At 48.1% G+C, this 18,262-nt stretch overlaps 1 protein-coding gene across 1 annotated transcript in view; it reads right to left on the bottom strand.

Annotated features, from left to right (window-relative positions):
* The window catches only part of mphosph8 (M-phase phosphoprotein 8), a 28,578-nt gene extending 22,397 nt beyond the window's left edge, over positions 1 to 6,181 (bottom strand). The window contains exons 1-2 of the mRNA XM_080535476.1: positions 6,059 to 6,181; positions 339 to 503 (exon numbers count right to left, since the gene is read on the bottom strand). Coding sequence (XP_080391602.1) covers positions 339 to 503; positions 6,059 to 6,157 — 264 coding nt within the window. The 5' untranslated portion in view covers positions 6,158 to 6,181. The remainder of the gene's footprint in view (positions 1 to 338; positions 504 to 6,058) is intronic.
* Between the last annotated feature and the right edge of the window lie 12,081 nt (positions 6,182 to 18,262).

Below are 18,262 nucleotides of genomic sequence, written 5' to 3'. Positions count from 1 at the left end.
TGCTAGCAAGTGTTCTAACTCCATTTCATTTTTATTATACCCTAGTCCAATAAAGCATACAAACAATGACTGGATGACTTTGAATACATCGGATATGCATCCTTCCTTCCTCCTTGAGGTAATCACTCATCTAATGATGCATGAATGTATTGATCAAAGAGCAATTAGCGGAATCATGTGACTACCAAGCGGACCAATCACAGTTCTTACGGTCTGCGTGGGTGTGCCGCGTAGTTACATTTTCTGAGAGGTGCACGACAAGCTACGGCGTAGATTTTACACAGAAGTATAAATTGGGCTTTAGCCTTGGCCTCACCCAGGTTCCTATCCAGACTTACCACATTTTTCTTAGCCTCCGCGTCCTTCTTAGCCTTGGCGATCTCGGCCAGGTTCCTCTTGTAGGTCAGCAGCACCTCTCGGCAGTCCTCCAGGTGGGCCTCGGGCTCCCAGGTGTCCTCGTCCGCAGAGTAGTTCTTCCATCGCACCCGGTACAGGACCTCTCCCTACAGAACCAGAAGGGTGCAGCGGTCACAGTGCTGCTACATTATTGACTAAGAGAAGGGTAGGACATTGCGGGCGGGGTAGCGTGCACGGCAGGACTGCGAACCCAGGCCAGGGGGAGTCCGGTGCAGGTCCCACGTTAGCGTGCCTCCACTCACAAGGGGCGCTAAAACAATGTTGTTACGTAATATTGTATTTTATCTTTACCTGTTCTTTTTACTGTTTTCCCCTGCTTTTATATTCATTCTATGCTTGTATATGTTTTTATATATGTTTTTATATTCACTTTATGTTCTTATTCCTGTTGTAAAGCACTTTGAGCTGCATTTCTTGTATGAAAGGTGCTATAATATAAATAAAGCTTTACTTACTTACTTACTAAACCTTTACAGTTTGACAAGAAGGACAGTGTGTGGGTGTGTTAGGCCCAATGCCTACTGATAGAACACTCAACAGAGACAAACACTACATTTCCATTTTTGGCACTTAGCAGATAAAGACACCTTTATCCAAAGAGACTTACAACAGATACATCTGTTTTAAGTGATTGAATCATCTATCCATCAGTCATCGCAAGATAAAGTAATCTATGCTCGGGCCAGGGGGCCATTGGCAGTCAAAATGCTTTGTTTTGTTTTGTTAACAGTATAGAAGCTGTACTGGGGGGGGGTAGAGGGGGTGAAGAGGGATGGAGAGGAACACAAATTCAGTTTTACACGACTGTGTCTGGAACTCAGCCAGTACTTCAGGTCTCCGGTCTGGTTTCATCACCGTCTGTCTGCCGCTTTAAAAGTTAATGTTGCTTGTAATCATGATGAGTGACTGCTACTTGGACTACATGCACTTGAGCACTTTATCTTGCACTTATTGAGCCTACACTGTTTTATCTATTTATTTATTGAATGTTTTCTGTCTGCCCTAACTAAGCTGTTTGACAACAAAATGTCCCCATTGGGGACAATAAAGGTTTTCATTCATAATGTGTACTGGATAGCATAGGGGTGTAACCCTTTAGTCTAGTGGCTGGCAGCCAGGGTTTGATTGTAATAAAAGTATAAACAAGGAAGTAATTTGTCCCTCCCTCCCCTTTGTTTGCATTTCTCTCACTCTATCCTCTCCTTCTTTTTCTCTCACTCTATCCTCTCCTTCTCTCACTCTATCCTCTCCTCCTTTCAGGGGCCCTGTTTTACTCCCTTGTTGTTGTCCTCCACAGCGGTTTGATAAGCGTTACTGTTGGAGTGACTCCTCCCTCCCCCCTCCCCCCATAACTCTTTTGGCGGGGCTTCTAGTTGTTTCATTCTTAACTGCCATTGAGTCTCCATCCCAAACACAAGTCGGCCTCTCTCTAGTTCACCTCACACTCTCTATATCTGTCACACCCACACACACAGGTTTCTCTCCAACTCTGCAAACAAACCAGTTCAGACAAATCACACCAGTTCAGGCAAATCATTCACTCTCACACACACACACGTCTAGGGGAGTTGGTGCTAGGGGTTGTTTGTTTCTGGTTAGTTTCTTGGTTTAGTCCAGACATACCCTGACTCCCTTTCCTACTAGTGGTGCCACAGCCTCACACTTTCCATTTGAAACTCCCCCCACAGAAAAAACAACAGCACCAAAATCACAACACTGCACGGCCAGCAGCCCAGTGTGATGATGATTGTGCCAGACAGAGACCACAGTAACCTGATCGATGTAAACAAAGTAATAGTGTTGCATTGCTGCTGTTGAAGAGCCTGAGTTACATCAGGACAAGATGGTATACCCAGTGTTTCCCCTACCATTGCCTTGGGGCGGCAAGAAAAATGTTCAATGTCAATTTGTTTTTTTTTTGTTTTTTATATAATAATATTTTTCTCCCAGTTGTATATGGCCGAAATATGTTTATTATGTGGTCGAAATATGTTTATTCTGTGTCATTTGCCTAATTTATGTGCACCCTCATTTAATATGTTTCTCCTCTGTGCGTTTTGCTGCCACGCTTGTCCGCTTGTCTCCTCGTTTCACGAAGGGCGGGGCTCAGCTCCCTCCACACACACGCTCTGACGTGCTAATCTCAAACAAGCCATTCGTCTCTACTGTAAGTGCAAATAAAGGCCAACAATAAAAGTTTTAGTAATGGACGGACGTAGACCCCAAACCTCTGACAAGCAGGCTAACTTCACGCGTTTATTAAACGCACCCAACCCGAATCTGGCGATATGGACGATTTTAGACGCTTTTTAGGGGTGCTTGAGTATCCCTAAATGTCATCTCAGCACGACCAAAAAAAGAATAATCATTATTATTATTATTATTATTATTATTATTTTCTGAAATCATTCTAGCCCAATTACAGTCATGATGTTACACACTCCGGTCCAGTAGCCTACATACACGCACCTTGTTGGTCCGCAAGTAGTCTCGCGCTTCGCCCGGAGAATAATTGTTTAGCGCGCGAGAGTGTGTGTGTGTGTGTGTGTGAGAGAGAGAGAGAGAGAGAGAGAGAGAGATGAAGTAAGAAGTCAGCAGATGAAAGTAAGCAAAGTAAGTAACCGTAGCAAATATAATTTCAGAATTTCTGACAGAAAACATTGGTTCAAATTGTTCGTTATTATTGTGACTTAACTAGAAAGTGTCTGATTGTAGTTCCATGGTGACTAGAAAGTGTCTAGTTCCATTGTGTGAATAGTGTTAACGAACTAGCAAGCTAGCTAGCTAGCTCAGAGGTGATTAGTAATAATAGATGGTAGTAGTAATAATACAATATGTCTTATTCTGCTAGAATTGGGCTTTATGGTAATAAAATACAATAAAAAAGTGGATTGAAGCATTGGAACAAACCCTCACTCATTGGAAATGTCTGTTTTTCCATAGATGGACATAAGATTGTTTTTCAGGTGAGAGAGTCAAGTCAAAATGACATTCTGACTGCATTGCCCACAGCGACCCAATATACAATTAGAATGATGTTATAAATTGATATGGATCAATTTATACCTCTTATTAGATTATACATATTCTGGTTGTTATGTTTGCCTTTCGGTGGACAGCAAAAGAGGGAGAGGAGGATAGAGAGGGAGAGAAGGAGAGAGAGCAAGATGGAGTCAGCACACCAAAGAGACAGCAAGAACCAGTGAGAAAGTGGACAGGTAGTCAAGACCACAAGTAGCCTTGAGAACCTATGGTTCTGGTGCAGCACCCTCAGCACCCCCCTTCATTACTTGTAATAGGATGTAATAAACGTTTGACACACATGGCAATAAAAAAAACATGAATCTTGAATTAGCAAAACATTTTTGCTATTTAAACATGTCAGCATGTCATCACTGACAGATGACAGGTAGATAATGAAAGGTAGTTAAAAAAAACTGAAAAATGATGTTACCAGACTTGCAGACTTTTTAACCAGACCCATATGTTTGTGTGTGATTGTCAGTGCAAAGAGGGAGAGAGGAGGATGGAGATGACACAGAGAGAGAGAGAGAGAGAGAGAGAGAGAGAGAGAGAGAGAGAGAGAGAGAGAGAGAGAGAGTGAGAGAGCAAGAGCAGGAAGAACCAGGTGAGAAAGTGGACAGATAGTGAAGTCAAGATTGTTATAGTGTCAAAACAGTAAAACAATGAATAAAAAATAAGTGATGGCTTTGTGGCTCAACAATAAAGTCTATAAATTATTATATTTGTTCTAGCCACAAAATTGATATTATGATATTACAGAGATAACTTGTTCTGTTATAGACTGTTACTAATCTGTTGCACTAATTGTGTGTGTGGGGGGGGGGGGGGAGAAATTAACATTTCACAACGGGGGGGGGGGGGGTGGAGGTGGAGGATCCATGCCACCCTCCCAAGGCAGCAAACCTAGGGGAAACACTGGGTATACCCTTCTACAAACACCCCGGGACTAGAGGGAGGTCTGACTTGTTCTAATGCAAACCTTCATCTCCTCATTTACATGAACATAATAGGTACAGGAACGGCATTGTTAACAAACATTCCGCAAAGCTGGAACCTGTCCGTATTGTCAATTGAGCAATCTTACGTAATTGGTCAACAAATAAAAAAAAAAAATAGAGCCAGCCGTTTCACAACAAACCAGGCAGCAACACCGTGAATGTTTTAACTGACACACATGACCAAGCTTGGCGAACCTCTTCTTCCCTCTCCGATTGCTAAGCTTGCAAAGTTGCTGCCAAAGGCACTGTGTGCACTACGGTTGAACTAACAGCTTCATGACCTCCTGTGCGATCATATAACTTGCTAAATAACAAGCTAAAATAAGGGAAAAAACGGCTTGGGTTGAGCAAGGGGGGCTACCACCACATCCTCTATCTGCAGCAGCAGGAGGGTTTGTATTATTGAGGTGTTAACTTGTGCCACACCACATACCCAGCCATCACCTTGTCTTGAGATGTCTCAAGATGTCTTAATTAACCAAAATAAGACATTTTGTCTGTCAAGATGTCTTAAGTCGTCTTAAGACCTAACCTGAAGACATGCACTCACTTAAGACATGGAGCATAAGAGCATTAGACGTGTCTCAAGACGTCTTGACAAATGTGTCTTAAGACGTCTCGAGATAAGGTGATGGCTGGGTATGCACTGCACTGTCTGTCTCCAAGTCCAGAAGAAGTGCGCGAAAAATAACACGACTCCGTCCTTGGTGTGTGTGCAGGGAGATCGTGGTGGGGGGGGGGAGACATCGTGTGGGGGGGGGGGAGAGAGAGACATCGTGTGTGTGTGTGTGGGGGGGGGAGAGACATCGTGTGTGGGGGGGAGAGAGACATCGTGTGGGGGGGGGGGTGGGGGACAAAGTTGTGCAGCCATTTCAGTTTCCTTTTTTAACATAAGCTAGTTGACAAGGGGGGGGGGGGGGTGCAAGGTGGATCTTTACGGTATATAAACTGTTCCCCACTGTTCCCCACATAAAAGTCAAATGCAATGCAGAAAACATTATTATTATTCGCACAGTTCAGTTCAAGTCTCTTTGTTTGTATTATCTGAGAGTAGGTCGAGTCTCGAGCTCGTTAGCAGCGGAACGTTTTGTGCAGAGAGATAGGAAATGCCCATGCTAAGCTAACGGCTAACAACATAACGTGACGTTAGAATTATACGGTTCTATCTCCATTTTTGTCCAAATTGAGTTTTTTACATAATCTGATCCATTAGGTGTTATTGTAAATGTTTACATTTTTTAGTTAGTAATTAATAAAATACAAAGGTTCCATCTCACAGAACATAATGGAATGTAAACACTTTGACGCTCAATATCTCTGAACTGCCCTAAACGGCGGTTTAGAACCTTCTCATTCTAAGCTCACGAGTTGACATGGGGGGGGTGCGTGGATCTTTTAGGTATATTCTCAACTAAATTCCCTAAACGGAGATAGAACCTTATCGTGCTAAGCTAACGGCTAACAACACCAGCTAGCCTCCTGAGGTAACGTAACGTTAGGTTACCTCCTCCATGCTAAGCTAACGGCTAACAACACCAGCTAGCCTCCTGAGGTAACGTTAACGTTGTTACCTCATGCCTATGCTAAGCTAGCCTCCTGTGGTAACGTAACGTTTTTACCTCCTCCGTCCGCATGTCTATGATCCTCTCCACCTCATACTGGTCCTCCGTCTCCTCCTCCTGCTCGCTCTCCCCGGTCTTCTCCCCTCCAGATGCCATTTTAATATATATATTTCCTCGTTGGAAAACACGAGCTTAGCTAACTGCCGCTTAGATGACTGAAGTAGGAAGGAAGAAGGAGAAGTGACGATTGTCTAGAGTGGGCGGGGAAGACTAGAGGGGTTTGCGTTCGGAGACTTGCTCTGAGAGCGCCGGAGCGCACGCTGGGTTCGACGTCATAGAGCGAGCGAGTGATTTGATTGGACGAGAGGCGTTCCGTGAGTGCTGATCAGATATCTAGAGAGAGTTTGACGAATGCATCCAGAGGTGAAACGCAAGCCTTCACGCAAGGCTTCAGCAGACTTGTCAGTGCAGTTCATTTGGGATAAACACATATTTGAGAGTAACCATTTGTGTCTTCAAGTAACTTATTTAAACGATTAGATTGATAAATCATGATTTGGCGGGAGTTGTTTAACCCCTTTGTGTGGTGTTCGGTGAAAATGACCCGTTTTAAATGTCTACTAAAAAGATAGAAAAAGGCAATTTTACAATGAATGAATACACTGATATACAATTAATTATTTTTTTCAACCTTAAATTCCGTAGCCGTGGCTTATTTTCTGTGAAGAACATGGTAAAAGAACACACTTCCATTGATGCTACACATTATGACCCTGATCCGATGTTCAGGTCAAGGCCCGAGACGAGAGTAATGAAAGGGTGGACATTGTAGGTGACAGGTAAATGTGTCGCACTACCTTCATCTCTAACACACCTGCACACACATGTACATGCATGTACACACTTATGCACATCTGCTTTTGTCTTTCGTTCAATCAGATTTGCAGCGCATCTCATAGATTTAACACAACCCTCTCCACCATGTTGTAGACAATATTGTCAAAAGAAAATGTCCCAAGCTTATAGTCCCACCTAAGTTAAGGGGCGGCAGATCGGCGGTTCGAGCTCCGGCTGGCCATATGTCGAAGTGTCCTTGGGCAAGACACTGAACCCCAAAATTGCTCCCAGTGAGCGGGCCAGCGCCTTGCATGGCAGCTTGCCGCCATTGGTGTGTGAATGAGTGTGTGAATGGGTGAATGAGAGGCCGTTGTAAAGCGCTTTGGAGCAGCAAAAAAAGCGCAGTCCATTTCCCTTTTACCACCTCCAACCCCCACACACACTTCTTACTATCCGTGAATAACAGTAGCAGGTGTGTGTTGTTGTGCAGTGGACCCCATCAGTGCACATGGTCACGTTTAGACCATTGGAAGGGCAGCCAATAGGGCACATCCTCAAATTTTGCCACTCAGAAGGGCACTGTAGTGCAACGTTTTTCAACGGTGGGGGCACATGGTCAAGTTTAGACCATTGGAGGGGCACCAATAGGGCACATCCTCTAATTTTCGCCACTCAAAAGGGCATTTTTGCCACTGTGAGACGTTTTTCAACCGTGGAGGCACCAGGAGGGGCAGTCGCCCCCCCCCTGCCTCCCTCATGAGTCCGCCAGTGTTGTGGTGTCCATTAGTCTGGGTCTCAGAAGAGATGATGGAGGGATGTGATGTTCTATACAAGACACAAGATCATTTTGTAACCTAGCAATTTGTCGTCTGCCTTGGCCTCTGAAACCATGAAATGTTTGTATGTATGTATGTATGTGTATGTATGTATGTACGTATGTATGTATGTATATGTATGTGTGTATGTATGTATGTATATGTATGTATGTATGTATGTGCGTGCGTATGTATGTATATGTATGTGTATGTATATGTATGTATGTATGTATGTATGTATATGTATGTATGTATATGTATGTATGTATGTATGTATGTATGTATATATGTATGTATGTATGTGTGTGTGTATGAGTGTGTGTGTGTGTATGTATGTATGTATGTATGTATGTATGTATGTATGTATATGTATGTATGTATGTATGTATACAGTATATGTAAACCCCTCAAAAAAAGTTCGGAAACGCTTTTTCTGTTGATTATTCCTCCCCTTTAATAATACCAATTGGTATTGTATTTTATATCGTTGGAAAGCCTGATTAGTCACCTTTACAACGAGGTACAACTTGTAAGGATCATGCATTCGTGGAATGAGCAACACAGCTAAACGTGTGGGTAGCGGCCCAAAGATATTTGCCAAAATCCCCTATATTCTTCTGTTGCCATAGAATAATCAACAACAAAAGCGTTTCCGAACTTTTTTTGAGGGGTTTATGTATGTATATGTATGTATGTGTATGTATATGTATGTATATGTATGTATATGTATGTATGTGTATGTATATGTATGTGTTCAAGAGGACAAGGTGGAGGGGAAGGAGAAAAACAGAAAAATATTCCTGCTTTTTTCAATGTCCATCTTCTATATTTGAACTATACAAGATCCTTTTATTATGCCCTAACTTGCATAGTTACAATAATAATAATAATAATAATAATAATAATAATAATAATATCATGTTACAACAGTAGGAACACTGTTCTTTCTGCTCCTTTTCAAACAAGGAGCATTTGTATGTGTTATATAGTGACTTAATGTATTAATTTCTTATTTAACAAGTAATAATGTTGCATTTGTTCAAATGTAAACGTCTTCTATTTTGGATAAGTCGTACAATTATGACTGAATAACCAAAGTGACAGCAGTATGAATAAAGAGACCACCATGACTGGTGTCATCCAACTCTTTGCCACTAGGTGGCATTCTTATGCCACCTCAGAGTCTTTGGTACAGCTTTACAGGAAGAGCTCCAGACCATGTAGAGTTCCAGACCATGTAGAGCTCCAGACAGACCATGTAGAGCTCCAGACAGACCATGTAGAGCTCCAGACAGACCATGTAGAGCTCCAGACCATGTAGAGCTCCAGACAGACCATGTAGAGTTCCAGACCATGTAGAGCCCCAGACCATGTAGAGCTCAGACCATGTAGAGCTCCAGACAGACCATGTAGAGCTCCAGACAGACCATGTAGAGCTCCAGACAGACCATGTAGAGCTCCAGACAGACCATGTAGAGCTCCAGACAGACCATGTAGAGCTCCAGACAGACCATGTAGAGCCCCAGACCATGTAGAGGTCCAGACCATGTAGAGCTCTAGACCATGCTGGAAACGACATCCACCAACCTTGGTTATGTGGCTAATAAAGGATCTTGTGTCTTGAGATCAGTGATGGTCAGTCACTTTTCAGGGTTATGATTGATTGTCTTCTCCTGTATATATGTTACGGTACATGTGGGAACACGGTACATGTGGGAAAACTAGGGTTAGGGTTAGGTGCTACGTCGACTTGGTACATGCTGGCATGTCTAACCCTAATCCTAATCCTAACCCTAACCCTAACCCTACCCCTACCCCTACCCCTAACCCTAGTTTTCCCACATGTACCGATTTCCCACATGTACCGTAACATATACAGTATATGCAGGGTGGAGTGTACTCCCGACCGCTAGGGGGCGATAGTATTGGGTTATGTGTTGAGTACTCTCTGTTAAGAGGTTAGAGTTAGGAGAAGTTGTGGCGGCCATTGTGGATGCCAGGTGGTCAGAGGATACACGGTGTTTCTCCTCTCTCTTTAGGACGTGTTTGCCTGTTATACGTAAGTCTGTTATTAGTTATATTTATCTTGTTATCAGATTTTGGTGAACAGTAATCGTTCATGTTTGTTTATATCTTGTTATGTATGTCTTGTTATGATAATTGTATTTACTCATACACTGTATTCTCACCCACAGGGTGTTGACATCTTTGTCTAAATAAATATTATAAACAGACATTGAGGAGTCTTCTTCATGTCAACACCATGAAGGTAGAATGCCCCTTCCCCGGCTGCGACTTCGAGACCAGAGACGTGTCCGAAGCACTCGCCATCGTCTTGCTGACAAACCATGGACATTTCCATCGAGGTGCGGCGGTTCAGACCCCAGCTCCCCGAGGCCCGAGGATGGAGCGGCCTAGGGTTGACACCGGCATCTCAACGGAGGAGTGGAACGTGTTCGTCCGGCGGTGGGAGGTCTTCCGGGCGGGGTCGGGCATTGGAGCGGCCCAGGCCCCGTTCCAGCTGTTTCAGTGCGCGGGGATCGAACTTGGAGACAGCCTGTTGAAAGCGGACCCGGACGTCGCCTCTGGGACTCTAGAGGAACTACTTGCTGCTATGCGCTTGCTGGCCGTTGTCCCGGTCGCCACATGCGTCCTGCGCACAGAGCTGCTTCAGCTGCGCCAGGAACGCGATGAGACATTCCGCGCCTTTACTGCCAGAGTGCGTGGGAAGGCGGAGACGTGCTCTTACGTGGCTGTCTGCGAGTGTGGCAAGAGTGTGAGCTACACTGATCACATCATCCGCGATGTCCTTGTTAATGGGATCTACGACCCGGACATACGCCGCGAGGCGTTAGGGACGCCTGACATTCTTCTGAAGCCCGTTAATGATGTGGTCGCGCTCGTCGAGGGCAAGGAGATGGCTCGTAACGCCCTTCCATCATCCGCCCTGTCGGCTGTCTCCTCATTCCAGCGCTTGAGGAAGGACCCACAGCCAAGCCCACAGCGGAGCCCCTCCTTGGCCCCGAGTCCAGCTGATGTGGCAAAACGAGCCGTGTGCCCAGGGTGTCAGAATACGTTCCATGTCTTTACAGAGGGGTCTCGCGGATGGAACATCAGGCCTCACCAGCTCTGTGTCGACTGCTTCAAGGCCCGTCGACGCAAGCGGCGGCTGCCACCATTTGACGGTCAGCAGGCTACCATGGGATCCGAGGTGTGGTTGCGGACGCCGTCTAACGGTCAGCAGGCCGCCCTGGAGTCGGAGCCAATCTCCCAGCTCTCGGTCATTCAGTCTGAGGCGCGCCCAGATCGACACTACGGGAACCATCGTCGGCGCCGCACAACGGCACCACTCAGACTCGAGCACCATATCTTCTCCAAGGGCGAATGGAGGCGGGCCAGGCTGAGGGAACACCCCCGGGCACTGATCTCCGTCTCGATTGACAATCCGGTGGGTCAGGGGGGCGGCGCCGGCTGTCGGCCCTCGGGGAACATGGTGGAGGTGTCCGCCATCGCAGACACAGGTGCGCAGTCGGACATTTGGTCGTTAGAGGAGTACCTGTCCTGCGGATTCTCGCGTGACGACCTGCGCCCTGTTAGCCTCAGCCTCTCGGCTGCAAATCGCTCCCCCATAGCCATTGATGGCGCATTCTTTGCTACACTCTCGGCGGTCTCCAACGGCGGCGAGGTGTCGTCCTGCCGCTCAATGGTGTATGTGAGCAGCTCGGTCCGGGGAATGTACCTCTCCTATGAGTCGCTGCTCAACCTCAGCCTCCTGCCTAAGGACTTCCCAACAGGTGGTGCGGGGCGACCCAGGGACACGCACGATCCTGCCCCCCCTTCCTCGCCGGATCGGCCCTTGTCTGTTAATGCATTGAAGTCCGCCAACGGCGGCTGCGACGGCCCGAGCGACCCCCATGACGCCAGGTGCTCGTGTCCACAGCGTGCAGTCCCTCCGTCACGCCCCGCGGCGCTGCCATTCTCTTGCGAGCCTGAGAACAATAGCCGGATGAAGGGGTGGTTGATTGAGAGGTATGCCTCATCTACATTTAACACGTGCCCCCATCGGGCATTGCCTTGCATGGAGGGGCCGCCCGTCGAGATGCATGTGGACCCTGCTGCCGCGCCGAAAGCGTGCCACACCGCAGCCGGTGTGCCTCTCCACTGGCAGCAGAAGGTCCACGACGACCTTCTCCGGGACGAGGCCCTTGGTGTCATCGAGCGTGTGCCGTACGGCGAACCGGTTACATGGTGCCACCGGATGGTGGTTACCCGGAAGCACGACGGGTCCCCCCGCAGGACCGTGGACCTTTCTCCTCTCAATAAGTTTTGCCAGCGTGAGACGTTCGCCACTGAGTCCCCATTCCACCTCGCACGTCGTGTCCCGAAGGGCACCTGGAAGACAGTCACGGACGCTTGGAACGGTTATCACAGTGTGCCACTGCGCGAGTCTGACCGTCATCTGACAACCTTCATCACTCCCTTTGGCCGGTGGCGTTACACCAGGGCACCACAGGGTTTCCTCTCGTCGGGTGATGGCTACAACCGCCGTTTTGACGCCATCCTCTCAGACTTTGAACGCAAGGAACGGTGTGTGGATGACACGGTCCACTACGACACCGACTTGGAGCAGCACTGGTGGAGGACCATCGATTTCCTGACACGTGTCGGGCGGTCAGGCGTCGTGTTGAACCCGGGCAAGTTTCAGTTTGCGCAGAGGAGCGTGGACTTCGCTGGCTTCAGGGTGTCGGACGCTACCATCGAGCCACATCAACCCAAATACCTGGACGCCATCCGGGACTTCCCCAGCCCGGTCTCCACGACAGATATCAGAAGCTGGTTCGGCCTTGTCAATCAAGTGACTAACTACGCCCAGTTGCGCGATACTATGGCTCCTTTCAAGCCCTTCCTCAGCCCACGCTGCAAGTTCGCATGGTCAACCGAGCTGGAGGAGGCCTTCCAGGCGTCTAAGCATGCCATAATTGGGGCCATTCGCGAAGGTGTAGAGATCTTTGACATGCAGAAGCGCACCTGCCTCCGCCCCGACTGGTCCAGGCGAGGCATTGGCTACTTCCTTCTCCAACAGCATTGCAGCTGTGCCTCGGGCGTGCCGGACTGCTGCCCGGGAGGTTGGAGAATCACACTCGCTGGGTCTCGCTTCCTGTCCTCCGCGGAGCAGCGTTATGCGGCTATCGAAGGGGAGGCCCTGGCCGTGGCCTGGGGTCTGGAGCAGGCACTATACTTCACGCAGGGATGCGACGATCTCGTCGTGGTCACCGACCACAAGCCCCTGGTGAAGATCTTCGGGGACCGCACACTCGACGAGATCACAAACTCACGCTTGTTCAGGCTCAAACAGCGTACCCTCCCATGGCGTTTCGAGATTGTTTACCTCCCTGGCGTGAGCAACCATGCCGCTGACGCTGCCTCAAGGCACCCTTCCCCCTCGGGCTCGGCTAGCGGCCTCTCCCTGGAACCGCCAGGCGTGCCTGACACTGTCGAGTTGGCACTCATGGCTTCCATCTGCATCGAGGCTCAGGAGCTCGGCGCCGTCTCCTGGCCCCTCCTCGCGCAAGAGACAGCGGCTGACGCATGCCTCGGCCGCCTGCTGGACATGATTGAGCACGGGGACGGAGTGGACGCGCATGACCCTGCCGTGGTGAGTTTGTCGCCGGTCTGTGACTCCATCTATGCGCAGGACGGGGTCTTGCTGTATCAGGATCGCGTCGTGATTCCCCTATCCCTCCGCGAGAGAGTCCTTCGACACCTTCATGCTGCCCACCAGGGGGTTTCGGCGATGGAGCAGCACACCCGGGCCATAGTCTACTGGCCTGGGATGTCTGGGGATATCCGCACAGGACCGGGTGCGTGGACTGCAACCGCAATGCTCCATCACAGGCAGCTACGCCCCCTCTGTCATCTCCGCCACCGTCCACCCCGTTCGAGGCAGTGTTTGCTGACTTCTTTGATTACGGGGGCCGCCACTATCTGGTCGTCGGGGATCGGCTCTCAGGCTGGGTGGAGGTCCTGGGCGCTGCGGCCGGGACTGATGCTGGAGGCGCAGCTGGCCTTGTTCGCCACCTCCGCTCATTCTTTCGGACCTTTGGGGTGCCTGAGGAGCTTTCAAGCGATGGCGGCCCGGAATTTATGGCAAGCCACACTCAGGACTTCCTCCGCCTATGGCAGATCAGGCATCGTGTGTCCTCCGTCAGTTTCCCACAGTCTAACGGGAGAGCGGAGGTCGCTGTTAAGACTGCGAAGCGGCTTCTGATGTCCAACAGTGGCCCGGCGGGCAGTCTCGACCAGGATCGCTTCTTGCGCGCGATGATACAGTTGCGTAACACACCCGACCCAGACTGCAACCTCTCACCAGCACAGATCATTTTCGGTCACCCCCTTCGAGGTTCGCTCTCCTTCGTTAACAGGCTGGAGAAGTTTTCGAACCCGCATATCCGTCCTCTCTGGCGTCAGGCATGGGCTGTGAAGGAGGATGCCCTTCGTACGCGGATGTCCCGTACCACCGAGTCTCTGGGGGTTCATTCAAGACCACTTCGCCCTCTGGCACTCGGTGAGAGGGTGTTTATCCAGAATCAGCAGGGCCCGAGCCCCAATAAGTGGGACAGGTCTGGGGTGGTGGTGGAGTCGCTTGGCCACGATCAGTATCGGGTGAGAGTTGATGGCTCAGGACGCCTGACGTTGCGCAACCGGCGGTTCCTCCGTGGCTACACGCCAGTCGCCCCATGTACCCAGCGGCTGCCGTCGCCGCCTCCCCTGCCTCCTCCCTCTCTGGACTCTCTGCCCCTAGCTACCCCCTCTGGTCCAGTGGTGCCCCAGGGTGACGCCTGGCTGGGGACGGATGGGCCCCGTGTTGCTGTTCTGGGCCCCTCTCTGCTAGGGCCTTCAGGCGGGGCGTCGTCTCTCCCCGCGCCCCTAGTTCCCGCTGGTGTGGCTCCCACTACACCTCTTCCTGCGCCGTCGCCACTGCGGCCCGCCCGGCCGGCCCGTGCTAGGAGGCCACCTAAGCAATATGACCCTGAGTCTGGCCAATGGATTTGAGCCCGTGGACCCACGTGGATTCGTGGCTCCCCGGTCTGGGGGGGATGCAGGGTGGAGTGTACTCCCGACCGCTAGGGGGCGATAGTATTGGGTTATGTGTTGAGTACTCTCTGTTAAGAGGTTAGAGTTAGGAGAAGTTGTGGCGGCCATTGTGGATGCCAGGTGGTCAGAGGATACACGGTGTTTCTCCTCTCTCTTTAGGACGTGTTTGCCTGTTATACGTAAGTCTGTTATTAGTTATATTTATCTTGTTATCAGATTTTGGTGAACAGTAATCGTTCATGTTTGTTTATATCTTGTTATGTATGTCTTGTTATGATAATTGTATTTACTCATACACTGTATTCTCACCCACAGGGTGTTGACATCTTTGTCTAAATAAATATTATAAACAGACATTGAGGAGTCTTCTTCAGTATATATATATATATATATATATATATATATATATATATATATATATATAATCATAACTTTTATTTGTATAGCGCTTTTCCTGCAAACGTATATAACATACTATAGGACACAGTGCCCTCACTCTCACTCTCACTCTCACTCAGCATGTCATTCAAACCTCAGACAGCATGAAAGAGAAGTCAGACTGACTAAAGGGCAAGTTGGAAATGTTTTAAATTAAAGAAAGAATGAAACTGAAACAACAACAACAACAACAACAACAACAACAACAACAACAACAACAAAGGCCATTGGTACGAATGTAACAGTATATCTTATAATAACACAATACATACAGTTCAGGTCTTGAGAATTGCAGACATAGCCAGTCACCAGACCATAGCACATATAACCAGCATTGGTGCAGTCAATGGGTTGCAGACTCTGGGTAGTTATTGCATGCAAAGGATTGTTGACCAAAAACATGAGTGCTTGATTTGGACATTATATGAATCTGTCCCATTACTTATGGTGGATGTTAAGTGACATTCTTTCTCACTCACACACACACACATACACACACACACACACACACACATCTCCAAACTATCCCTCCTCCCTCCACCCCAATTCACACACGTCTCACCCCATTTCCACTCCCCACCCCCAAACACACACACAGTCCCAACCCCCCACCCGACATTTACACACACACACACACACACACACACACACACACAAACAATTACTATGAGGTTAAAGTAGAGATTTTTTTCTATACACATAGTCGCCCAATTTCAAGGCACCATAAGTAATGGGACAGATTCATATAATGTCCAAATCAAGCACTCAATCCTTTGCATGCCAAAGTCTGCAACCCATTGACTGCAACAATGCTGGGTATATGTGACGTGGTCTGGTGAAAAGGTCTGCATGTCTGCAATTCTCAAGCCATGCAAAATGCTTGTAAATAAACTAAAAAAGAGGCAGAGTGAGGTGCGGGAGTTGAAGTCGACCCGCAAGAGGCTCCAGGAAGAGATGGAGGGGAGGGGAGATGGAGGGGAGAGATGGAGGGGAGAGATGGAGGGGAGATTCGCCATGGCCTGGGATGATATTTCCATGGAGAAACTGGCCAGGGACAAACTCCTGATTGCAGAGAGGGAGAAAGCTGCCCAGTGCTTCATACGTTTGGTCAAGTCTATAAAAGAAAAGTTATTTATGAATAGGGAAGATACATCTATATAGGGATAGATACATGTAACTATCTATGTACCTATCTATGTATCTATCTATGTATGTATGTATCTATCTATCTATCTATCTATCTATCTATCTATTTATCTATCTACCTATCTATCTATCTATCTATCTGTCCATCCGTCCGTCTTTCTGTCTATCTATCTATCTATTTATCTATCTGGGGTCTTTGGGTCTGGGTCTTTTATTTGGGGTCTCCACCTCAGTATGCCCATATAAGGACAACAGATGCTGTGTTGGATATACATGGCTTGTGAAAAGAGGCTGGGCTGTGGATGACAGCCTGTTGGAGTGTGGTCAAGTGTATTGTCTCCATAGTGAGTGCTGCTGAATTGACTTTGTTTTGATAGCAGCATGGCAATCCGCCGGCACCAGAATCTCCTTGTTCACTCTGGTTGGTATAACAATTCGCCAAAGTTGGCCTTCGTTCACTAAACAGGAACGCTGTCTAAATCAAGCGATGCATACATAGCCATTGGTTATTCTCCCAGCCATAGCCGCCCACAGGACCGCCCCATGCACCTCCTCCTCCCCCTCCCTTTGCCTCCATCCCACCTTTGTGTTGATTTTAAAGCTCCTCCTTTTAGTGGAGTGTGTGACGGCCCTCTGACCTTGTCTGGCCTACTAACCTTTGTTTTGTCCAGGTAGGCTATACAGACATCAAAACAGACCAAACTTCTGGACTTTGGACTCCTTCAAGCCAGGAGAGTCATAGCACTATCTATGCTGGAAGAGTATGGACGCTCCATCATTGAGAATGTGGAAGAGGGGGCTCTTGGAATGTATTGGTCTGGAAAGATTAACCTACATTATTAAAGGCAAGCGGAAAGACTTTGACAAGCTGTGGAAACCATACATGAAGAACATGTAGGATAGAATACTTTATACAAAGTGGAGGAAAGTTTTGTTTTTGTTTAGTTTTTTATTCAATCCAGGTGCAGGTTGTGTGTGTCTATGTTTGTGAACTTTGTTATTGTATGTTTCTCTTCTTTTTTTCTTTGTCTTGGACGGTGAAAAGTTGTGACCGGGTAGCGTGACCGTAGCTGCATTCCCGTAGAGGCGGTCGTGCCAGTCGGCCATAAATATAAAAGCTCTTAGCAACACTGACTGTTCCTCTACAGTAGAGGTTATCTTCAGTAACAGATGCTAAAGCAGCTGACCTTCCCTGTGTGTGTTGGCAGATATACCAGTAGAGGGCGCTTCTTCTCCACACAAGGAGGGGGTGGTGCTCTTATGGTGCTTTTCCATCAGCAGCCCGGTTTAGTGCAGTTCGGATCAGTTCGAGGTCAGGTTGGGTCACTTTTGATCTGTTCTGGTTTTCCATTATACATAAACCGACCCGGACTAGTAGGAGGAGTAGACGATAGTAGGCAGAGTTACGCGTCATAACAGCGCGCCATGGTGGTGACGTATATTTTCACGAGACATAACAACAGCAACATGGAGCTATCCTATGCTTGCAGCTATCCTATGCCTTTCCCTCGGCATGTGGTATATTATTAACCGTGGTTTTTTGGTGAGAAAAGAGAGAAGACAGAAGAGCGAAGACAGAAGGAAGGATACTCGAAAGAGGAATGCTGAAAAGAGAAAGAAACTACTGTGGGCTATCGTAAGTTCCAGCCCCTGCTCATCGACGGAGAGAGCGTGGAGAGAGTCTCAACCCTCCGATTCCTGGGACATCACATGCGGGATGACCTGGCCTGGAAGGACAACACAAAAGGCACCATCAAGAGGGCACAACAGCGGCTATACACCCTGAGATGCCTCAGGAAAGAACACAACAAGCAGGAGATACTGGTGGCCTTCTACCGCGGCGCAGTGGAGAGCATCCTCACCTACGGCATCTGCAACTGGTTCTACAGCTGCACAACAGCGGAGAGAAACGCGCTACAGAGAGTCGTGA

The sequence above is a fragment of the Nansenia antarctica genome (genome assembly GCF_963989245.1).
Source record: "Nansenia antarctica genome assembly, chromosome: 7".
In the NCBI taxonomy this organism is placed as follows: Eukaryota; Metazoa; Chordata; class Actinopteri; order Argentiniformes; family Microstomatidae; genus Nansenia; species Nansenia antarctica.
This window is presented reverse-complemented; position numbering and strand designations above follow the sequence as displayed.